At 41.6% G+C, this 24,937-nt stretch overlaps 2 protein-coding genes across 3 annotated transcripts in view; one reads left to right on the plus strand and one right to left on the minus strand.

Annotated features, from left to right (window-relative positions):
* The window catches only part of DPF3 (double PHD fingers 3), a 189,752-nt gene extending 181,815 nt beyond the window's left edge, over positions 1–7,937 (minus strand). Inside the window, exons 1-2 of the mRNA XM_055799885.1 lie at positions 7,815–7,937; positions 4,407–4,494 (exon numbers count right to left, since the gene is read on the minus strand). The gene's annotated coding sequence lies outside the window, so the exon portion shown is untranslated. The remainder of the gene's footprint in view (positions 1–4,406; positions 4,495–7,814) is intronic.
* A 111-nt stretch (positions 7,938–8,048) lies between these two features.
* Positions 8,049–22,077, plus strand: DCAF4 (DDB1 and CUL4 associated factor 4). Of its 2 annotated transcripts, none has more exons than XM_055794227.1 (14): positions 8,049–8,150; positions 8,850–8,965; positions 10,268–10,350; positions 12,087–12,244; positions 13,720–13,802; positions 14,447–14,549; positions 15,528–15,671; positions 16,136–16,185; positions 17,465–17,544; positions 19,186–19,281; positions 19,392–19,489; positions 20,196–20,372; positions 20,598–20,712; positions 21,676–22,077. In XM_055794227.1, exons 2-14 carry the CDS (start codon positions 8,856–8,858, stop codon positions 21,867–21,869), a joined length of 1,491 nt encoding a protein of 496 aa, XP_055650202.1. In that variant the 5' UTR covers positions 8,049–8,150; positions 8,850–8,855; the 3' UTR covers positions 21,870–22,077. The 2 variants fall into 2 exon arrangements, with proteins under 2 accessions (XP_055650202.1, XP_055650213.1); XM_055794238.1 differs by having other exon boundaries at positions 8,128–8,271.
* Positions 22,078–24,937: the final 2,860 nt, after the last annotated feature.

Consider the following 24,937-nt stretch of genomic DNA (forward strand, 5'->3'; position numbering starts at 1 on the left):
CCTGAAAAATCAGGCCCTAGAAGGGCTCCATGAAGCAGAGTATCTATGCAGCCACCTATGAGATGCGAAACAGGCATTCCAGCAGATCGAAGGCAATGCTAAGGCCAATCATCAATACCAATATTCACATGCAATTAGAACGACCAAAAACACAGTATCTAAGCATAAAATTTAGGATTGAAGCCACAATGATACATCTGGAAGTATCCAGAATATGAAACAGCATATAAATAGTAACCAAAACACAGTGGACAATAAGACTAGGTATCTATAGATCGGCATCTTTTAACTTCCCCTCAAACCCTTCCCTTCCCCCACCACCAAACAAATCAAAGAATCCACACATACCCTCTACAGAATGTACTGATATATGGAGACTGCTTTCCCATGGTAACCTTCCCTCCTCCCATCTTTCTTCCTTCAGGATGTGCTCCTGGAAGACCTGAAAAGAAACTTACTCTTGATACTTCACACCTCAATAATAGGAAGCCTCCCACTTAGTCTGCATACACTGAGCTGAGCTTCTTCCTCCTCCTCCTGCTGTGTTCTCCCTGACAGAGAATTCAGAAAGAAGAGTTCTTCTCATAAAACTTTCATTCCCTTTTCTTTAAAAAAAACAACCAAAAAACCACACTTGAAACAAGAAATTCCACCACACATCTTCAAAGACAACGAGGCAGGGGGAGACTACGCAAGTCACTCTTGCATCATTCAGATGGTACTTTTACAAAGGGTACACCTACAGCACACGAGGCATACAAGATCATCAAGGAAGCTCACGCTCTAAGACAGCACTGTATTCACTGCGCATTTCTGAGAACCACACTCACATGATTATAATGCTTGCTGCACACAAGTCTCACCAATTACTTTCCTTTGGATGTGACCAGGATATAGACTTTGAGAAATGAGGTGTTAGTAGCCCTGTGACACTGTCTTTAGTTAAGTTACTATAAACTTCAAAGATGACGTGTTGCTTTCTGAAAGCAAAACACTGATTTCCAGATTGACATTTCTGGAGAAGGTGTTTTTTCCTGCATTATCATTGGTCCTTACATCTGTTCAAAGCTTTGTGTATTTAATACAAAATCTACTAAAAAAATGATTCCTATGGTTTATGTCACCAATTTTTCTTCCAGTGGGAAATCAGCTGCCAGAGCCTTGACATCTGCTATTGATGTGTAAAAGCAAAACAGTTAATCTCTCTGTATAAAAGTACAGCCTTACATCCGAAGCAGGCAAGGGAGAATATGAAGCAGCACAAAAGATTTTGACCCCAAAAGAAAATACTTCCTTGGAGACACTGACCAGTTCTTTTCACTGCCAATTTTTAAATATGAGGCTAGAAATCAATCTCATAACTGCAAAGCACTTTGTGTATTACAGACCCATAAACTGAACAAATGAGTCTGGAGGAAAAATGAACAAGCTACCACCTGCCACTACTCTAAAGACAGTATTATTTATACCATGAACTTAACCTTCCAATGAAGATCCTAAATTTTCTCCATAGGAAGAGGCAGGATAGCATTATTCAACACAGGTTTCTTCAGAAGACCACACCACCAGGATATTCTACTTTACAATGGCTCTGCAAGGAATATAAAGTCCAGCTCCAGTTCTGTGCTCTGGCAGTGTAAAGCCTTGTTACCATCCTTACCTGCTTGGCAGATCATTTTACCATTTGCACACACAATCTTTTACCAAAAAAAAAAAAATGATTTTACAGAAGCACTAAAATTTTTACCAAAGGGGATATTTTTTGTTTTGGACTGACAGATGTCAGACCTACAGCACCACAGGAAACATGGCACAGCACAGGCACCTCTGTGGCCAAAAATCACTTGCAAATCTCATGTCTTCAGATTAGCATTCTCTCCATCCACACACAGAAATATGTGGCAGTGACATCTTGGTTTTGTAGACTGAGATACATTCATCTATGTGTATACACACACACAACTTACGTATCGCTACACCACCAGCAGAAGAGGTGAATTTGCCACTCTTTTTTTAATAAATCTTAGATTGGCCCCACAAGTAATGAGGAAAGTCAAAAAACAACAAGAGACATTTCAAAGTGTTAGGTAACTGTTCATACCACACACAAACAATATTTACAAAATTCAGCTACATCATCAAAAACGTTCAAAAGGATGTCACAGGTATCTAGCACTTTGCAATTTGAAGGACAGCATGCTATTTTTGAAGAGAAATGTAGTGTTAAAGCACAGCCATTTCTGGAACAGAGACTTACAGAAACTAGCTGGTGCACAGAAGCCTGTGCTACGTCATGGGAGTAGCAAGTCTGAACCAAAACGGCAAAGTAAACCCTTCTTTTTACAGCAAAAACTGAAGGATTTTTAACATCCCTTCAGAATCAGAGTCAACAGGAGCTACTTTAAGATATACACAGTATAACATATATAGTATAAAATGCACAGTAATCTGCATAACATTCAGCACCAGAGTCTGGATTTCAGCTTGTCAACCTAGGGAGCGAGATTTCAAATATAAATCCACATATGCACAATGGAAGCGAGTTACTATCACAGTAGAGCACCTTACCTTCTGAATTCCCAACTTTAGTCTGTTTTCTCACTCTATAAAGCAACTCAGTAGACAAATAATTTCAGTCATTTGACTTTGACTGTACACAACAGAGCCAAGCTGTTGATATTAACAAGTACAGGTACATCTTTTCTGTGTATTTAAGACCAGGCCTGTCCTGCGATAACAGATTTTATACACAAGTATAGCAGCCTAGTAGTAGTGTACCTTGGATTCTTGGGTTCTAATACCCATAGAAGCTACAGCAGGAAACACTCACATGTGATAAACAATTGCATTTCTCTAACAAATCAACAACAGCCACCACACTGGCCATTCTGCACTCACTAGGTTGCTGCTACAGGGATCAGGGACCCATGCAACTATTCCCTTAACATCTAATAGGATTCAGGTTCGGGTTTTTTTGTTTGTTGTTGTTGCGTTTGGGGGAATTTATTTGCTTGTTCTGTTTCCTTCACTCAGCTCCAAGTGACAGCAGCAACACAGTTCTGCACTGGGCTAGTGCAGTCACCAGGAAGTGACATGCAGTCACTGAGGTAGCAAACACAGCCTAGTCATCTGTGCCTCCCACGGGAGAGCACAGAAAATGACAAGCAGAAGTCTCCAGTAAAAACCCATCTCTGAGACCCATCTCCTGTAATGTGGCAGCCTATTTAATAAGAGCCATAACACCACAGCTTCCTTTCTAGCAATACACAAACCACATATTTTTGGCACCCGCTTAAGCCTGCATATTCTGCAGTCAATCTTCTGATTATAATCAGAAGCCATAAAGTCCCTCCACCAATGCCAGCACAAGTATAACCTAAGTATCTTCATTACTGTGTTTCAGCAAAACCTTCCCAAGCACCTAAATAATTTTAAGATGGGACTTAATTCTGGTAAATTTTACATACAAGTTGTTGAGACTTTTTATTCCTTTTGATGCCACAGAAAACCAAAACTAATCAGAAGAATATTCAGTAAATTATATCTGAACACTTCCATTAAGAACTGCAGCATTGAAGAGAGAGAAAGGTTTGACCAGAATATTTCTCACTGCAAAGGATACCTGAAAGGAAAAGACTGCAGATGTAGTCTCAGAGCACAATTTGACTTTATATCAACGGATTAACTTAAAGAAACATATACTCATATATATATAAAATACTACAAGCTGATATATACAGAACCTACCACAAAGTTTCCAGAAGTCACTTATTAGCATACAAGTACCCCTGATGATATTAACAGCCAGAACTACTGGATTTTAAAAAAAGCCAACAAAACTCTTAGCTAAAGCAATGATATAAACTGTGAAATTCCAGTTTCATTTGCCATCTTTTCAGCGTTTTTTCATTACCTGTGACCTACAGGGGAGACAAAGCTGATATATCAGGAGAAAGAATCTTCACCTTCTTACTTGGCAAGAAATGTGGTTAAAATATGTAACATCAGTGCCCCTGGACCTTAGAGCTATAAATACAAATAAATACAGTTTAAGTAGTGTTGCAAAGGGATTCGTTGGTGTACTTCTGCTTTTTAAATTTATTTTTATAGGAATTCGATACTTCGTACAAAACAAAACCAGAAGAAATAACTCTAGAGAGCCAAGAAACAGCGATTTTGTGCAAGTGCACCACTGCCCTCTCCTGGGGTGCATCAGATCTGCTCCCGTATTTACACCACCCAGCCGACCCGGACCGGAGCTGCAACCCCAGGACCCATCAGGTCTGCCTTGGGAGCTTGAGATTTAACACAAAGAAGAAAATTTAAAAAAAAAAAAGTAAACTACACACACATCGAATAAACACAGCAAGTTATTGAACATTATATAAACTGCGATAATTCATCACCTTAAATGCTACAGCAGTTTGTTCATTCCTCCATGACCTGATGCAGAAGAACCCAAAAGTCATTTTCAGCATCAACAGCAGAGCTAGCCTGTGGGACAGCAGAATATTCTGAGAATCAAGAAGTCAAAGAGCAGCTTTCATATTCAAAAACATCTAAAAGCTTTGACATTATTACTACAGGACTGCTGCGGCTCATAATGCGAAGAGTAAGCATACAAAGTTACACAGGCTTTTAAGGCAATTGCTCTGATTTCAGCAGCATCAGAACAAGGATATATTTTACTGTTAGAAAAAATCTTGCTTTTGATCACCCTGCACAAACCCAGGGTAATTCATGGGCCCAAGTAAGCTTTGGTAAATGGGAGGTGTAATTAGTTGCCTTATGTAAACTAAGCTTTAACTGGCAGAATGCAGTTTTAGCCCCAAAAAAGCATGAGACAAAATATATAGCTTAAGCCTCATCTTACAGAAGAGTTTAAGCAAACTAATTTTAGTTTTCAGATGTGACTGCCATGAATGAATACAGGTTCACGTACTGCAGTTCAGCTGAAAGGCAGCTCACTAAACTGCAATAATCTTAATCCTATGACTGTTAATAACATTAGAATTTATGGTTCAAAGTTAAAAACATTTACAGACTGTTTTAATGCAATTTAAAATTATCTTTTAAATGTAACTAATAAATAAATTAAATATAGCCTGAATATATGTATTTAGTGGACTGCACAGCCATAAACCCACTCCCTCAAGTCAAATAGATAGAAAAACAGCCAGAGCAAATGGAGGACACAACTTGACGGCAGAGTGCATTCTGCAGGACAGGATGGCCTTGACATGTCCAAGAAGTGCCCTAAGAAGAACAGCATTCAATTGCAGCCAGCCCAAGCACAGCCAGTTCCACAAACCCAGACTGAAAACTGACCACACAGCAGTTCTCAAACTGAAACTCCCCCATCCATTTTGATCATAAGCTTCATGAAAGTTAACACTGTTGTGTAGCTGTAAAACATAATTCTCAAATGCCAGTACAGCCTGTAAAACATATCCAACACTAGAAAGGCCTCAACTGAGTAGTCATATATTCAGGTTTTTGGAATACACTTCAAGGAAAGAAGTGTTCCCCATGGCAAGAGTCCAAAAAGGAAGCAAGAATGATCAGAGCTAAAAGTTGCCATCATCATTCTTTAGCCTCTCTAATCAAAAGAAAAAGACTCAAGTGGGACAACAATACCAATTTTCAAATATGGAATATGGTTGCAGAGAGCAAGGTCATAAATTGTTTTCTATACCCACACAAGGCAGAAGAAATAGCAGTAATGGTTTTAAATTGCAGCAATAAGCATTCAGGTAACATCAGAAAGAACTTTCAGTGAGAGATATAATAATCAGAATAAACCAAAGCAAAAAGCTTTAAGAGGTTAGACAAACAATTGCTAAGGAACAATGTAGGGGTGGTGTGTGTCTTTTATTTGTATATTTTATTTAAATACATACATGGAAACCCAGTGATCTCTGAAATACCTTCCAGTCTAATCTTGTCCATGAATTTCCATAGTAAGTATACACAAGTGAGAAAACAAATCATTTAACATACTTCTTCCCCAGTGGTAATTCTATTTCAGTGGAGTCAAATCCACAGCTTACAAGCAGTATATTGGTGACAGAACCTGAAACATCGCTCCCTGGCATCAGAAATTAAAAAGATGAAACAAAGCCAACAAAAGAAGCAGAGTATAACACTACATATTCCTGAATTACTACCCACAAGCCAGCAAACAGCACGATAAAAAAACATTCCCTAGATTTCTGTCATCCATAGGTGTATCAACATCAAATTTACATACAGATCATCAAGTACCAATATCATATAAACCGTGATTTTGAATCCAGTCTACACCAGTGACAGTATTAACAATGGTTCACAGAAAGGGTTGCTGATGCAGCTTTCTATAGGCACTTTTACCCTCCTCCTGTTACTGTATTAAAATTCAAAACTGTCTTGTGGAAGCTAAAGATCAGTATCACTAAACCACTATGATAAACAGGCCTAAACAACAAAAATGCTTTGGAATTAGACCACGCCGGTGGTCTGCCTTGCAAAGACAAAGAAATAGAGCTCACAAACTATACAAGCTACGGGTGAATTCTCCAGCTGCTCCTATCCTTAAAGGCATGCTTTCCTGAGCTGTTTTTAGCTCTATGCATTTTGAACTTAAAACACAGATCAAGTGAGAGACAGAACAAAATACTATCTTCTAAAACTTACTCTCCTGCCAGGTACCCACAGCAAACTTGTACAAGGTCTAAACATTGAAAGGAACAAGTAAAAATGCATCGCCTATTTTCCCAGTACTATCATTTTCTTACTTAAAATTATTGAAGTGACAAAACAAACCCTCAGTTTTTTGGAAGAATGACTAAAACCCTGGTTTTCCATTTTTTTTTTTTTTATTTGTAAGCTATAGCTCATGTTTTGCTGTAACATTAATCATCCATTAGATGAATAAATATGTTTACCATACTGGTTTAATTTTTTTTTTTAACTCCTAAATCCTGTATAAGCAGGAAGGGGAGGAGGAAGGCCACTGTACAAAATCAGCTTTAGGACACCTTTAGTAAAAGATTGAGGAGTTTCTTACAGCAACTGCAAAGAGACAGCAGTTACCACTACATCCTTTTGTCACTCTTTCAGCTTTTGCTGACCATCTGAGGAGTTGCTACCGATTGCTGCAGCCTCAAGGTTTTTTCTCCCACCTTGTCTGTTTGCTGCATGCTTCGCAAAGCTACCTAGTACCAATGCCTCAGTGTCACCTATCTAATTGTTTGTTGCCCAGCAGCAGATGGCTCAAAAAATATTTAAGCGTCAAGAGGCCTCAGGTGGGAGGGTCACTTTAGAGCCACCACTCTCTTTTCTAAACTCTTCAGAGATTTAGAGAGGTTGCAACAGCTTCTAGCTCCCCGTAGCCAAAGCATGGTATTTAATCAAGTAGCAACCCAGAGAAAGCAGCAGCAGTACCCTTTCCGTGGCACACATCTCTGCCTCCTTCCGCACCATGCCCTGCAAACCCACTGCCTCCAGGCCCAAGTCATGGAGCAAAGAAGCGTTTCTCCTCACAGAGTTCAACTATGGACCCTCCCCGCTCTCTCCCCGCCGCCGCCGCCGCGCCCCCCTGCCCGCACGGACGGGGAGTCCCGCCCCGGCAGCCCCTCGGCCGCACACACGGCCCGCAGCTGGCGGCCCGACCTCGCCCCTCACCTCAGCGCCCCGCCCCGCCCCGCCCGCGGGGCCCGGCGCTGCCCCGCACACAGGAACGCGCCCCTGGGCGCTGACCGGCAGCTCCCCTCAGGCGCTCCCGCCCCTCAGCCACCCCAAGGCTGCCCCTCCTGTGGCCCGCGCTGCCTGCCTACCATGCTAAACGACGCCTCCTTTGCCAAAAACTCCATCCCTACACCCCAGCGCTCCCCTACTCAGGTTTTATTTGCAGGGCCCGCCCGCTCTATACCGCGGCCGCCGCCGCCGCCCGCCCGGCCCACAGCGCCTCAGCCAGCCACCGCCTCCGCACCACCCGGGGCCCGGCCCCGCCCTTCCGCGGGGAGCGCGCGCCGGCTTGGCCGCCTGCGGTTTGGCGGGTGAGCTGTCCGTCAGGCGGCGGGCGCGGGCCAGTCAGACGCGCTCGGCGGAGCGTGGGCGGGGCCTCGGTGGCAGGGCGGAAGCGGCGGGCTCCGGCGCCGAGGACGGAGTCGGTGAGGGAAGGGCGCCGGGGTGCGCCTCTGCCTGAGGGGCTTCTGGCTTCAGCGCGGCGGGCGAGCTGGGGAGCCGGTCTCGGCCCAGCAGGAGGTCGACAGGCGCGAGGAAGCGCCCGTAGTACGTGTGGGTCTCGCCGGCTGACAGAACGGTGGTCGGGGCTGCGGGCCCGTAGGGCCGGCCTGGCCGCCGTAGCGCGGGAAGGCGCCCTCCGGCAGGCTGCCGCCCTCCGGCGGGCTGCCGCCGGCCTGTACCGCCGCGTCCCCGCGGGAGTAGCGTGGGGCCGGGGCCGGGGCCTGGGCCTGGGGCGGGCGGGCAGGACGGCCCCGGCCGGAGGCGGCCACGCCGCCATTGCTCGTTCGGTTTGTCCCCCCCGGCAGGCAGCGCCCACGGCAGAGCTTGGCGGGGGGCGCTCGTCAGCGCTGCAGGCGGGGTGCCGCGCCGCGCCGTGCCTAGCGCAGCCCCCGTCAGACGGGCTGGGGGCTGTGCTGCCGTTCTGTTCTTAAAGATCTGATGCCCTTTGGACTTGAAAGAGTTTCTCTTTATTTTTTTTCAGTGTGCCTCCTTGGTTTTGATCTCTAGGCCACTGTGAAGCTACTTGAAACTGGTTGAAAAGCGGCTGTGTTAAGAGACTGTCTTATATGTTGGACCATTCCAGGCCAGTAGTGTTGAAGTACGTGTGTATGTTTGCTTTATAGGTAGACATGAAGAGAAATTACTGGAGAGGCAAAAAAAAGCGTGGCTGGAGCAGTCACAAGAACAGCTACCATCCCCATGGGTACAGAAGACCCGACCGCAATAACCGTACTGAAAGGCAAGTATACAGCTTGCACTTAGCATGGGTTAACCCGTTAGATGTGATGCCTAATTAAATTTTCAGAATGGTGGCTATCTGGAACTGGGAAGGCTGCCATCTAAAAATCTAGTCGACAGTACTTGCGGTCTGTCTGTCATCCCCAGTGGGAATGGAGTGACATTGGTTTCTGGAAATGTGTCATATGTTCACAACTGTATATAAACTTTAGAACTACACTTGCCTGTGTTTGAGCTATTTTTATGGCTCTCTTTCTTTCCCGTGTTCCTTCCTTGGTGCCTCTTGCAGGAATAAAAGAGGCCAACCCTTTGCTTTAGTGCTCTAAATATATTTTTTGAGAAAGAGACACATACACATACGTATGAGCTGCCCCGTTAGTTGTATTTGTGTAAGAAAAGTTAGAAACGCAAATGGGCCCTAATTTAGTGAATATAGAATTAAAAGTATTTTATTAAAAAGCTTTAAATGGAAGTGCTTGGGTTTGGTGTTTTGCCTCTTGTAGATCAGTTCTTTAACTTTTCATAGTTGTCTAATCAAGCAGCAATACAGCTGGTATTAGAACTAGAATTTTTTTTGTCATTTTGTTTTCAGTAAATTACGATTCTTGCAAAATATCTTGGCCTAATGCTTTTAAGATGACATGTAATAAGACCTGTCTTAAAAAGTGAGAATTGTATGGATGATTCAGAAAACATCCCAGTGGAATTTTGCTCATCAGTACTGAATGTGCCTGTTCAAATTCCTTGAAAAAAAAGAAAGCTGCAGTTACCCTGTCAACTGTGATGTTTATTACAAAAGCAGAGACTTTTCTTTCTTAGAGTTTACATTATACTTTTGTTTACTTTACATGTTTCTGAACCTTAATGAAATTCTTGTCATGAAGGGAATGGCAAAATATTTTTGACTTGACATCAGTGTTTCACCCACACTGTATCTCAACTTTATGCTTTGAAGATTTACACGTTTTCAAGGGTGTGCTTTTCTTTTAATAAGGGAATATGGTAAAATGCCCAGAATTAATCTTTTGCTGAAAAGAGTTAAAGGTACTTGTAGAATCAGCAGCCATCTCTAATGTTTTAGCAAGTAATTAAGGCTTTTAAGATGTTAGTGTATCTAATGTTCTTGAGAGGGTTTTAGGCTGAATGTTACTGTTTCATTTTCATAGCTTAGCATATGGTGATATCACAGCCCTGCAAAATTGTCCTCCATTAATGTCAATAACAAGCTGCTTTCTAGATTCTTTGCGGGAAAGGTGTGCAGGACAATTGTGAGCCTGTCTTTGAAGGCAGTGCTGTTTTTTAGGCTGGAACAGGAGGAACCTCAGACTGCAGTGAATGCAGGCCCCAGCAGCAGTGGATCTTTAACGCAGAACTCTGTAGTACAAGGTAAGAGACCATGTTCATGGGTCAAAAATCAGTATCCATATTCTGATTGTATGAAAAAAGCAATAGTAGCTGTGTTAATAGTATGGTTTTACAGGAAGGATATAAGCAGTAAAGTTTGTAGAGAAAAGTAGCATCAGGTGATATAAAAAGATGTAGTAAGTGAAGATCTAGAGAACAGGGCCAAATGCACTTGCAGGCCCACAAGTGCTTCTCATGTTTGAAAACTTGTGTGCTTAGCCAAGCTGATATAAACTGAAAAAACCAGAATTCTGTTTCCCTTTTCAGAAATGCTGCTTTGGGAAGAAAATGAACTTTGGGGTCTTTCTCATGCTGAAGATGTTATAAAACATATCTTTCAATAGAAACATTAAGTTAGGAAAGAAAATAAGAAAAAAAAAGAGCATATAAAAATTATAACTTGCATCCAGTTATTCAGTTGAATAGACATAATGATCCACCGTTTTGGGCTGAGGGGCAAAAATCATCTCTCTCTATGCCTTCAGTGTATTTTATAGTCTGTAAGAAATGCACTATGGCTAAATGTTTTTTAATTGTCAGGGAGTGAACTGGTGAAACCAGAATTGATACAGTAGCAGTGCTGTTGAGGAAGATGTACTGTTTGCATTCTGGTTTCCTGACTCATTAAAAAACCCTAGCAAAGGTGAAGCCCGTGGGAATGTACATTTCTCCACAACAGGAGAGTCCTGAAACACCACTTGAACCTCTTAGCAACAGACAAAGCCAGAGTTTAGAGAGGCCTTTTTTCTATGTCACCTTTTTGTGCTTAAGAGATTGTGAGCATGTTAGCAGATTTATCCTGCAAAACATTTATTGCTGTGTAATTAGATTCTGTATACAAAATGCAGTGTGCTTTTATGAACATTACTGATTCATTCACTGACTTTGTATTTTTCTTGACCTGAATAAAATTTGGTCACCTTTGCTAAGGTGTCGCTAAGCTGAAACCTAAAAGATGCTGACAAGGACCTGAATTATAAGCAGCAGCAAAAAGAGGTTACTTCAAATGCAATTTCTGGTAGCAGATAAAGGTTTAAATAAACTCTTAATTAAATATTAACACTCACCTCTTGTGAATAAAATCCTTTTTCTTGATACAATGTACCATTACGAATCTGTCAAAGTATTTTACCTGTCTGCCTCTGTGAATTTACCTGGGCAGTAAAGCACTAAAATTAAAAGTTTCTCTCACTCCAATTTATCTTTGGATGGAGCCTCTGTGTGTTATCCAGATGTACTCTTTATTGCATCTTAATTGCTCCTATGTGTTGAAAAAGTGGTTTGTTCTGGGAAGTGAATCACTTTATTTTGGTTTGAGTGATACCTCATAATCAGTTTTGTTTGTTTGGAACTGCCCTACCTAGTCTTTTAACCAAGAGTGTCCTTTCTTGATTCGTTTATGAAGAAAAGTTATTTTAGTTCTGTAGCAAAACCTTTCCTTTCTGCTTCTCTGATCTGGCTGAATTTCATCTTGGTCAGTGGTGATGTCCCTTCTGTACCTGTGTAACAGTAGTGCATTTGAAAACTGTACATTTTTTTTTCCTTTAAGTGGTTGTCATCTATTCCTAGTCTCTTTATCATGCTTGGGACCTGTTGGGAGCAAGAGCTTTGAACCTTGTGACTGATGTTCCCATGAAGATGTGGGATGTCAAATAGCTATAAACAAACATAGTTATCCATCTGAATTTGCCTGGGTTTTGCCATTTTTCCCCCCTAAGAACTGCCGGGATTTTACTATGACTCAGAAAAGAACCGCTACTTTCGCCTGCTGCCCGGACATAATAACTACAACCCACTCACCAAGGAGAGCATTCAGTACAAGACAATGGAATGCAAAAGACTGAGACTCTTGGAAGAGGAAGAAAAACAAAAGAAGGTACGTTCTGAAAAAGATTGCAATTAGGCTTTATTGTGTGCTGGCCCAGACAGATTATAAGCTAAAGCCTTTCAGTTCTGACATTGGGTACAGTTCCCTAAGCTGTCTGATAAAATGAAAATTTCTTCTTGCTGAAAATTTATAGCCTTGAAGCCTTTTGTTTGGCTGTTCCACACAGGAATGAAAGCAAGTAGTTACAAACAAAAAAATCAGTAAAGAGGCAGGAACTGTGCTCAGAATTGCAGATTGTCCAGCAGTTACACTTGAGTCAGGACATTGGACACCAGGTTTCAAATCCCTGCCTTGAATTGGCAAAGTGGGGTCTTGATTTGAAGTTTTCCACATGTTTAGTAAGTGTATTGATCATATTCCTGGACCCTTAAACAATACTAATGATACTTTGTGGAAACAGCTTGTGGCTTTCTCACGAAGAATTTTTTTAGACAGGTAAAATCAAGGCAGGTCTTATATTTATGCCTGGAAAGCCTATATACCTTTCATCATGAACTGTTACAGCAGAGTTAATGTGATGCTGCATATCGCTAATATGGGTAACATACCCTACAAGGATGCTCTTTAATTATCTGAAAGTCTTACAACTTTATAAATCAGCTTAAATAAGCTCAGCTTAAATACGCTGTCATTTCGAAGAAGCAAGCAGGACTTTTCTCCTTAAGTAATGAAGTTCTCACTTCAAGCAGCTACCCAGCTTTTCAGTCTTCGCTGTGAAAGTGCTGCTGTTGGTTCAGATTTGGCTTTTGGGGTTTTTTTTGGCTGTTCTGTTTCCATTAGCAGTTTAGGTTTCATAGAAACCAAAAAGCTGCTGGCCACATTGCTGTTAATGAGAACTGTGGATATACATCTCTCCTCAAAATCTGGCTATTGAATCAGACATCTGAATTAGGCTCCCAGACAAGAACATTTTGACTCTTAAATGGTTACTTTGTCTGAGCATTACCAAAAATATTTTTTACTCTGTAACTCTGCGAAGTACTCTTATCCTTTGGTCTCCACAGAAGGTGTTTGCTGGAAACTTTAAAAAATTATAAATGAAAAAGTAGCTTAGTGCAGCAGTAAGACTGCATAGTTAATAGCATTCCTGTTGTGGTAGAAAATTTTGCTGTATAGTAAGAATTTAAGGTATTATAGTGAAACCAGAAGGTGACTTCACGCCTTAATGTGGTACTGCTGATTATGTCAAAAGAAAACAATGGCTGTTGGTTTTGGAGGGGGTTTTTACCAGTTTTTGTATTTATACAAAACACACCAGATCTCACAGGAATATATTCTTGTCTGCTTACTGCAGTACACCAAATACATGGTGCTGGAATGTGTTTTACAGACATCTGAAATTTTAGTGTGTATAGGCTAGAGGAAGAAGTTACCTAAATGTCCCAAATGTCTAAGACCCACAGCCATGTTTGAATCATAAACAAGCAAATAACTGAATATGCTGCCATGTTGTTCTCTTCCAGAAAACAACAAGGGCTGGACTGAACTCATCTGTGCTGTTACAGAAAAGGCAGCTGGGTTTGCTCAGCTCCACAAGTTATTGCAGGTACAAGGATTTGATTTGTCTTCTGTTTGCAATACCAAATTCTGTTGTTAGTGCAACTGTTCCTGCTGGGTTTTTGCTTTTCTTACTGTTCCGCTTAGGCTGAAGAGGAACATATTACTTACAATAAAAAAATAGTTGTGTTTTTTTTATAATCAGATTACTAAAGTAATGAGAAATCAAATGAAAGAGGTTTCCCAGTTTCAGATAAATGGAGTTTAAAATGTCATTGGTTTTTGAGGGGTTTTTTTTTCTGATATATGCTGTTTTTATGAATACAGTGCACCTTTTCTTTGGATGAACACTCTGCAACTGATGTGACTGTTCCCCCTGCCACCTATTAGAATAGCTAAGCTCAGATTCAGTAACAGCGCAGAAGGCAAGTTAGTAACATGCTATGTTGTTGTTTCTGCTAACGAAGATGTGCTGGGGTTCAAAATAATGGGATGAAATTCCATTAATGTGGAAGATGCACATGTTCATGGGTTATATAAGTTAAATTGCAGCATGCTAGTTGTTCAGGCATTTTATCTTCTGAGATTGAGAAGCAGTTCTGGATATCCTATCCAGAATTCTTTTCATTGGCGTTAAACCTAGGCTTACCTGAATTCTTCTCTTTCCCGCTGCTACTCCACCTGCTTTTACAGGCTGGTCCATGAACTAAAAGTGAACTGTATGCAGAGGAGGAAGATAGAAATTCACAGTCCAGACTCCTCAGTTGCTGGAACCAACAATTTTAAAATAATTGTGGTATGTTATGAGAACTGTTAAGTCTTTGGATAAAGAGAGCCTACCTTCTGTGAAAATTCAGGATTTTGTAATCAAACCTTATAGGTCACATTTTGCTTTCAAATATGCATTATTTCTGATGTGTCAGTTCTCAAAAATCTGTGCTTGGTAACTTTGAGAAGGTAGGAAAAGGCTGTTCCTTTCCTAGAAAGGCAAATGATGAAAAGGCTCGATGTGAAAGTGATTTTTTGGCGTTGTTTTTTTTTCCTAAGCTGATCAACATGTTCTCTTGGAAATAAATGGGAGTTGAGTGGAAAATCAGTGCGGGGCTGGGAGGAGAAGTGGAGAGGATTAAAAGAAAATGGAAGAGAGGAATTCTGGCGGTGGCAAAGTCTGTGGCCCAGAGAATCTGTGTAAATACCAGTAAACATTTTACATCTCATGATCTGAAGGCAGTTTCTACTGGTTTTGATGATGCATGTGGAGGAGAGGTCTCTGGAGCAAATATCTTTCATAGTCTTATGTTGGAAGCTCTCCAGGACCAGCTCCTGTCCTTGTAAAAAGAGCACCATAGGTAGCTGAAGCCAGAAACTCGGTGTCATAAAAGAACAGTTGAAATGTAGCAGCAGCCTTTTTACTGTGATCCAACAGCAGGGGAATTCCATGTTCACTTCTGGTAAGGTTTAAATTTTTGTTTTGAGACCTCTACTAATACCATTTGGTGCTTACTAATCAGCCAGAATAAGTGTCTGGACTGATACACTTGGAAAAGAGTATTTATTATTACTCAAGGACTAAAACCTTTTCTTACTCATGTTTTTTTCTGTTCAGGCATATAAAAAGTAGTTTGCCACTTTTTTTAGACGTGAATGGAAAGTGGATGGCGTTAAAGGGATCAGAATTAATGTGTTGCTGCATTAGGTCTAAAATGAAACTCCCTCAAGCTGTGTTTTCCTTTAAGTTTCCAGTGTGTGTGACCAGTAAGCTCTTATTTTACAGGCGGATGTTGCTTGTGAACAGATATTCACTGTGAATGATGTAGAGCATGGAGGATGTAAATATGGCATCATCAACCTCCGTGGTTTGGGGAAGGAGTCTCTCACTGTGGAGATGTATGACAACCTCTACTTCACGAACCGCAAAGTACTGTGTTCTGTACCTGCTTCCTTTGGTGGTTGTTCCTCATTCAGAACGCTGTTCTTGGGAGGCACAGGTGGAAATGCAGGAGGGCTGAGGAAGGGGGTAGGAGGAGAGAATGGAAGAATCTAGCAATGTAAAGCTTGGATAAATGCAGAATAACAGTAAACTTGTGTCTGAAAGACCTCAGTACCAGTGTTAGTTCTCAGGAACATTATGCTACAATTGGAACAGAAAGCTATGCAGAAGTACCAGCTTCCAACGATAGTGCTTACTTCAGAGCTGCAGTTGGCCATAGCTGACAAAACTGATGTTAAGGGCCAGAAACTAAGATTTGCATGCTTCTTAAACATGTTTTCCCAAAATGATATTTATCCTTGAACATGAAGCATATGTAAAACAGGTTTTCATAATCTTCATGCTCAGATTCTTTTAAGGATGATCCTTAGTATGTCTTCTTGTGTCTGAAGGTGAATTCTGTGTGCTGGGCATCATTGACTCATCCAGATTCTCATGTTTTATATCCTTTTAAAAAAGGCAAAATTTCGGTCAGCTTTCACAAGTCTGCATTATGCTACACAGAACAACTAACTTGCAGAAAGACCTCTCATGTAGTTGCCCCATAAATTAAGTTTTCTGGAAAACAGAGAAAGTTATAATAATTGAAAGATGTTGGAACTAGTGAGAGAGATGTATGGTTCTGTTACAGATATATGTAGAATTGTTCCAGTATAATAGCAGGTGAAAGACTGTGTTTCCTGCCCTGGAGTTCATTAATAGTGTAAACGCCATATCCAAAATGATCTGGTGTTTAGAAATTGGCTGGGTCACAAAAGCAAGAGAGAGGATTAAGGCAACTACTGTCCTCTTTGAAGTGGACCTCTTTCTAAGTGGGTTGGTTGGTTTGTGTTGTAAACCATCCTCATATTGCTTGGGGCAAGAGGGGAATGGGAGTAATTCATTGGTGTCACGTGCTGCAGCTTTCAGAGCATTTTCTGCAGATCTGTCTCAGAAGAAGATGACGATGGTATAGTAGAGGAAGCAGTAATGGACAGTGCAAGTCCAGAAGAGAGGAAGAAAAGGGGATTTTAATCTGGCAGACGGCAGGCAACAGATGTGCTATTAAAGTGCCAGAAGAAAGGAAATTATATAGAAATGTTCATAATGGCTCATGGGAAAAGCCAAGCAATTCAGGACTGATCCAGAGGGTGGCAGGAGCTCATCAGGCTTGCTCACAGCTGGTTAGGAGTTGGGAACTGTTGGTTTGGTTATTTTGCGCTTTCTTCTAGTCATGTCACAGATTTACCCCACTAAACTTGAAATGCAACTTTCAAATCCTATTTATACCTGGTATAACCTTTAGAAAGTATTTCAATGTAATCTAAAATGAGTCTTCCTTCCCTCCCCAATGTCTGCTGCCTTTTTTCCAACTTAATTCCGTGAACACCAGTTCTGTATTAATGCAGTGTCATTGGCATGAAATATAAGAATAATGATCCATGTAAGCCATGCATGGTTTTTTTCCTATCACTAGAAAGGTGCCTTAGTATTCTTCTTCTCTTGTCTTTCTGGTAGTGAAAATACACAAGCAGGAAAATGAGTTCTTTCTAGTTCTTTCCCATGAAAGAAATGAAAAGTCAAGACTTAATCATAAACTGTAAGACACATCAAAGGCCTTAAAGGGAAAGTTTTGTGAGCTGTGGCAGTGTCAGAGCATTTTGCTTTTTCCAGCTATAAATGTTAGGCAGCTTGTTCCATTCTAGGCAGAAATCTTTGTTTTCCTTAACTCGCTCCAGTAAGCTGTGTCTCATGGGAATTGCAGAAACACCAGGCTGTGCCAGTCTGCTTCCAGCATCGCTGTTCAGCAGCACTAACCCAGGTAGGGTGTTCATGTTGGGTCTCTTCCCTCCAGTTTTTGTTAGCAGTTATGCTATGAAAAGAGCACAAAGGAAAGAGTATTTCTGCACTTTTCTTCAGTAGCCTGTGAGACTTGTATTCTTGGAAAATTTAGGAAGTTTGCAACAGTTTAAGAAGTGAACAGATGAAAGAACTTACTTAAGAATTAATTTACAAGCCATATTCAAAGGACTAGTTTATTTTTAGCTGCTGATGATGTAGTACTTGACTTTGGCAGGAGGACACCTCACTTGTAAAGTAAACATGAGATTTTTCATTAGTAGCTTGGCCTGTAACTAAATACTCAGAAGCTGCACACAAAAAGTACTCAAATTTCCTTACAGACTATATAGAATCCTTGCAGAATCTCTTCTCATAGTAGCTACTTGGGTATGCTCAGTGATTAATTACAGGTGGAAAGCTGGTAAGTGTCTCAGCCCATAGCTCCCTGTACAAGTTCATGCTTAGTTGTGTGTAAGCATGATTGATTTGGAGAATCCTGTCTTAAGTCTGGTGGCTGTAGCTGTATCTTTCCATACGTGTTTTTTCAGTGTTCTTGGGGGCAGGACTTTATTAATTGGACTTTTTTGATAGATGTCAGAACCATACTTTTTCAGGTCACACAGTACACACAGTCCTCTAACCCAGTTTCCATTCAGACATGATCAGTTAAGTTTGTACAGAGGCAAAGTGTTATAGATAGGAGTTATTAACAGATTTAAAATTTGTAATGGCATGCTGTTTATGCAGCCATTAAAAAAAAAAAAAAAAAAAAGATGCATAGAGCATGCCCAGTAAAAGATGCATAGAGCATGCCCAGTGGCTCTGTAAAACATTCTAAGCCCTTCACTATAATCAGATGCCCTGAGTTCCACCAAAGTCCTCGTCTAGTGTTTCCTATTGACTGGTTTAGGTATTTCCAAGTTTCTTGACTTATTTTACTCTCTTAAATTGTTCATTTGAGGGAACCTTGCTAAGTAGAGGAAAGGGATCTTAACCTGTCCAAACCCATGTTTAAACATGTTGCCTGTGCTGGCTGACATGGTATGATCATGGTTGGATGTGTGATGAAGGAAATGAAAACTGAGGACTTAAATTTTATGTCGATTAGTAGACTTTGTGCAGGAGCTACAGGGGGAAGGGTCAAATCCAGGGTATTGTTACTTATTCAGAGGTGGTTTGTTCTTTTTTTAAATAGTCAGGCCAAGAACTTCCAGGTTAGGCTTTAACTAATCTATAGCTTATAAAGTAAATGTTTTGTGTTTCTAGCCCACTCATCTTTAAGAAATGGCTTGCTCAGTGCTGTAAGGCAAGTGTTATTTTTCTGTTTCCTGCTGTGGTCAGCCCTCTGACTACTGAATAAATTTCACAGTCTTTCACAATCATCTATCTATATAGACTTCAGCTATATAGTCGTCTTATATATATATATATGACTATATAGTCTCCAGCCTACAGTCATTGTTTCCTGTCTCTTGAGTAGCACAGGGACGTTAACTGGGTAACGTTTTCTCTGCTTCAGATTGAAATGTTGAAAGAAATATGGAAATCTAGATTTGCTTTCTGAGTTATCAACCTGTCCTAACATTTTATGGACACTTCATGTGTTGCTCCTCTCTCCTAGGAGATCGACCTGGAATGCTATGCAGCTTCAAGATATCTACTGCCTGGTCCTGTGCTTGGTGCCTGAATCCCCAAGCAGACAACTGCTTCAGCACAGGTGATCTGCAAGGCTAGCAACCCCTTTATCTCAGCAGGAAAGACTTCTTGCATTAATCTTAAAGCTGCTACCCAAATTACAGCTAAATGAACATAATCTGTCTTCCTTAGGCCTGACGCGACGAGTTCTTGTGACCAATGTAGTAACAGGGCATCGACAGACATTTGGAACCAGTAGTGATGTATTGGCACAACAGTTTGCCAGACAGGTAAGAAGAACCAAACAGCCTTCATTTTTTTTGCTCAGAGCGCTGCCTCTTTGGTGGGCTTTTTGCTCTGTTTTTGATGGGACTCATCATGCTGTACATAAGGTTGTGATTGCTGTTGGATAGCAGTTGCACAACAGAACTGATGTGGTCTGATGCTTGCATATAATTGAATAACAACAAAAAAATATACTGATTTCAAACTCTGTGGCAACAGGGATAATTTCTGTTAATTGTACAGAGGTAAAAAGGAAATGAAGGCATACAGAGAGCACGGTAATAATGCGTTGTAAAATTGTTTTGTTTCTGGCAAATGACCTCATTTTGTTAATACACAGTGTATTGTCTCCATCAAGAAGGAGAAAACCTTTATAAAATACTAATGGACTTGTTCACAAAGATTTAGTAAGAGGGGTGAAATTGGAATATGAGAATTCCAGTCCTGTTTTGCTATTACGTTAAACTAAGTTCCTACTTACCTAGCTGAACTTTTACAGCTGAAGTAAATAGGTGAGGCTTGAATGGATCTAATGAGTTGACTGAAAAATGTGGCAGCGTGTAATAATTCTGATTCGTAATGCTTGTGTTAATAAAATAATTTGATAACTGCAACAGAGCACTCAGAAGCTTGACACAGATTGTGTCTGTATAACTTGTAAGATCCTTTCAGATGTTACACAGTACGTTGCTTTCTCTTGGGTTCTTCCAGACCCCAGTGCTGTACAATGGCTGCCGTTCAGGCGAGGTTTTCAGCATTGATGTGCGTCAACGCAACCAAAAGGGCCAGAGCTGGAAAGCAATTCGTCTCTTCCATGACTCAGCAGTTACATCTATTCGCCTTCTTGAGGCTGAACATTATCTTATGGCAGCAGATATGGCTGGAAAGGTATGGGCTTGTTGCATTTGGGATGTTCTGTTCCTTTGGGGGAACAGAATGTGGGCATTAACGGGTGTTATCTCAAGCCTGAGGGCAGATGCCTGTTTTTGTGGTATAGTATGGAACTGGGTAGTAGTTCCATATACAGGTCCTCTTCCAGATCCACTTATAAGCCATCAAGTGCTCTCTGCTTAGTTAATGTATCCTCTTTCAAACACTTGCTTCAACTTGCAGATAAAACTGTGGGACCTGAGAACAGTAAAATGTGTGAAGCAGTACAAAGGTCATCACAATGAATACGCTATTCTTCCTTTGCACGTAAATGAGGAGGAAGGACTTCTTACAGCAGGTGGGTTGACCTTTTTCCCCCTCTATTTGTAGAACGCATGGCAGCGATTTTTCTTGTGCCTGAGGAGTGTTTCTTAGCCACAGCTGTTGGAAACTGAATCCTTTAAAATTCAGGAGAAATTTAGCCTTAGACATACTGTAATATACTGTGACAATAACAGAATAATGTTATGGATGGACACCTACTGTAACCACTCCTGTGTAGCACTTAACAGCTTTATCTGCTGTGTCCTGCAAAAGTCCCATTAGCCATTCCACAGTGTGTCTCAAGATTACAGCAGAAAATGCTTGATTTTGAAGTTCAGGGAAACAACATGAAACTTGCTGATAACTTTATCTAGACACTAAAGACTGCATCTATATTTTTTTGGTGCTTAAATGGGTAGCGTGATGGACTGAAGCATTGGCATGTAGGCCTAACTCCTTGTAAATTTGTCTGTACCACTCAGGTTCATTCTGAAAGTAATTGGCTGCAGTCTGAGAATTATTTTCTTAGTATTATTGTATTTGGGGTTGGGGGCAGGAAAGGTAACAATAAATGAAGAAAAACCTGTAAGTCTTCATAGTATAGCCAAATTTCACACTGTCACTGTAAACACAGTAACTTCCTCTCACTTGCATTTCTCAATAAGTGACAGAATAATGAGAGTTCTTGTTAATTTGACAGTGAGGTTTTCTCCCCTTTTTTGGCTTAGGAGTTTGATAATGAGGAGAGAACTCTTCAATACTGATTTATCATACCTTTTCTTGCATAACAGGAAATGTGCATTTTTTTCCCACTTCTGCAGTATTCAGTGTAGAATTTCTGTTTCATAAAGTATTGGTAAGCACTTTGCCTCTAGTGTGTGTAGAAACAGTCAGGGGTTTTTGCCCGTAGACCACCTGCTTTTGTGATGATAATCTTGTGGAGATGTGTAAAGTACTTCTTGTGTAATGTTGAATTCTGGTGTCCTTTCCTTTCCAGTTGGTCAGGATTGCTACACCAGAATTTGGAGTCTCCAAGATGCCCATCTGCTCAGAACCATCCCTTCTCCCCACCCGTCCTCCAAAGATGCCATTCCCAGTGTGGTGTTTTCTTCAAGACTTGGGGGCAGCCGAGGAGTTCCTGGCTTACTCATGGCTGTCAGACAGGATCTCTACCACTTCTCCTACAACTGACACATTATTCTCCTTAGACCTGGTCTACAAAGCTGCCAGCCTATACATGACTTCAAAATTTTTACACCAGTCACCATGCTGTTGAGTCGCTATGTGCTGCTGTTGCATCTGCTTTACCCATGAAATTCTGAACCTCCTTCAGCAAGTTCAGCAGATCTTGCTGTGTACATCTTAGACAATCTGTAAATAAAAGCTGAATGCTAATTAACTTCTTAGGCAATATTCAGCCTCTTTGAAATCTAGCTGTAAGTTTTGAAAAGCTGGTAACTTCCAGGATCTGTCTCATGCTAGTTGAATTTGCTTTCAAAAGGCTGCTCTGACTTAATCGTAGTTTGGTGGCACAACCATTCAGCTGCAGTTACATCTACATTAGCAAGCAGGCTGGTGCAACAGTGTGGATTAGCACAGTGGTTTTGAGAAGCTGACACTATAGGTGTTCTGGGGCTTTGGAGCAGCTTTGGTCTGGGTTCCTGCATCAACTGTCTCTACTCCATCTATGGTTGGAAGCAGTCCAAGGAACACCTGTTTCCCCACTCACGCTGTCACTCCTTTGAGCTGGGCCAAGCTAAACGTTGTCCTTTTCACACAATGGCAGCACGCCCCTGCCCTGCTACCGTTCCCTTTAAAAGGCAGCATGCACAGAACAAGCACCTCTCCTGGTCCAGTAGCCAGGCTGAATGTCCCTGTTAATTTATCATAGTGTTACCTAACCAAGTCCACACCCCTAACCTAGCGTTTGGTCAGCAGTCTGGAATGATAGGTTTGCTCATGCAGCTGCAGCAGGAGGCAAGCCCAGTCTGGACAGACCATGTCCTCTTTGGGGTATGGGATCACTTGTGCAGAGTCGGGGCTTTTGCATACAGAGGTGCAGCTGGGCCCTCAGCAGCAAAGGTGTAGCATCAGCTCACATAATTGGATGATGCTGTATCTGTATTTGAGAACAATTACCATCCCATGGAACTTCATTATCTCCAGTGCTTTCCTGGTAACCAGCCTGGGTTGGGCAAGACCATCCTGCAGCTGGTATATGTAGGAAGCGGGTTGGCAAGACCATTCAACCAGTCACAGAACGTTTTCTCCCAAAGAAGGAGAGGCCAAGCTGCAGCATGAGCACAGCACTGTGAACAGGGATGAGGCACTTGAGATTGTGATGTGAGCTCTTAAAGAGCTCACAGAAGACTTGGCATTGCAGCCAATTCATCCCTTTGCATCCCTGCTAGCAGCCTGAGCATAGCGAGCACGCTTCATGAGCGTGTCTCTGGCTTGGCTGCTTCCAAAAGGAAGCATCACAAGTGCCCTGCATTGCAAGTGCAACATGGGGAGATTCCCTTCACAAGCCCAGTGCAAACCTGATCATATCCTGTGGTTTTTTTGTTTGTTTCCCATGCACTCCTCTCCCATTTCAAGTAACTTTGGATAAGAGAGAATTATTCTAATACAGGTGCCAGGAAGGGTGGGTCCTACTAAAAGTCCTGTCTGTCCGCTGGGCTCCATGCTTACTTCTCTTGTCCTCACAACCTTCAGGCCCAAGCAGTGTGCTGTTCTAGGGAACTACCTGTCTTCTCACCAGTTCTTACTGCTCGCCACACTCTAGCGTTATGTGTGGTGATATCCTTCCCTTTCTTTGTATTTCTTTTGTCCATTAATCTATATAGAAGACAACAAAACAGGAAAACTCCCCTCTTGGGAGCACTTCACGGCGTGAATATATTCTGTATGAAATAGCTGTTGCAAGGGTAATCAAGATGAAAGATGAACCCCAGCACATACTCAAGTTTCTTCCCTGTCTGAGTATACGCTGAAACCCCACAAATCTTTCTTGTATTCCATTAACAGCCAACTCCTGTTTCCTGTAGGCAGACTGAGCTGTGAATTCCTTACAACTGCAGCTCCCCTGATACATCCGGCTTTAGAGCTGCTCTGCGGAACCTTTCCCATACACAGCAGAGTGGATGCTGCTCGCAGCATACTCTGTGCTGCCCCTTCTTTCTGCAGCCCTTGTTTATAAGACCAAGGGTCCCCTGTCCTGCTCAGATGGTTAGTCAGTCGTGCAGGCTCTTCCCATTCCTTCTACCACCCTTGGATAACAAAGAGACCTGATTCTTGGCTTGCTTTTCTTTTCAATTTGAGAAAATACCCTGCAATTTGTCTTGATTAGTAATGTTAATTTGGGACATTTTCTGTTGCATGCAGTGACTAATACACACAGCACAACTTTCAAAAGCACTTGCGTTGACTCAGTTAATAATGCACACTGCAACCAAGCATCTGTTCAGGAAGTGGAAATGCAGCTAACCCCGTTCTGCTGCAAACTCCTAATGTTACACCTGATAATCAGCTCAAAGTTGGAACTTCATATTGATATTCTTGCTAGTAAACATGTGTGGTTCAAACACTTTCAGACAGCAAACCACAAGGATTATCAACTCCCTTAAATCAGAATTAATTCCAAAATTTAAATTAGCTTTTAAACTCTTTTCAGTGCTTTTAGCTGCAGTAATGCCTGTTCTGCAAGAACAAGATCGTGCAACAATTGTGCCCAGTTACCCTGGGAAACACAAACTAGGAATTGTGGCAGAAAGGCATCTTACATAACTGAAGATCGTTTCTTTTCTTTGTTCCCTTTTAGGCAGCGCTCATAAAACAAAAGATACTCATTTGCTTTCTGTTGTTTCCAAGAGCCAAATGCTCTTGTCCCTGAAAACCCATTCAGCCAACTAGTGCCCTTGCAGCCAACACTTCTGATTAAGCCTGCAAGAGCAGTATGAAAAGAGAGGGGAAGCGGGGCAAGAAGAGAGGCGATTTGGCTTCACTGACAAACAGCGAGCACCCTGCAGGCAGTGGCTAAGGTATATTAAATCAACTATTTGATTATGCAGCAATAGCTTGGACCCTAAGGCAGTTAAAAATTAAGGAACTGCAACACTCTTCCCCTCTGCTATAGCACCAAAGTGCAGTATTTCTTTGCCTCAACCTCTCAGCAAGTACTGAACTTGGAAAAGGAAACTTCAAGGGAACTTTAGAAAGGCCAAACCTGTACTCCAAGATAGGTTGCAGCATCCCTCATC

The sequence above is a fragment of the Falco peregrinus genome, chromosome 1 (assembly GCF_023634155.1).
Source record: "Falco peregrinus isolate bFalPer1 chromosome 1, bFalPer1.pri, whole genome shotgun sequence".
NCBI classification, from domain to species: Eukaryota; Metazoa; Chordata; class Aves; order Falconiformes; family Falconidae; genus Falco; species Falco peregrinus.

Bases quoted from the DNA above. Each gene is read 5' to 3' on its own strand.
- DCAF4 (XM_055794227.1), top strand. From the start codon at position 8,856: ATGAAGAGAAATTACTGGAGAGGCAAAAAAAAGCGTGGCTGGAGCAGT. The intron at 16,186-17,464 runs ATATCCTTTTAA...TCGCTCCAGTAA, and splicing joins CATCCAGATTCTCATGTTTT to GCTGTGTCTCATGGGAATTG. The intron at 17,545-19,185 runs GTAGGGTGTTCA...CCTCTCTCCTAG, and splicing joins GTTCAGCAGCACTAACCCAG to GAGATCGACCTGGAATGCTA.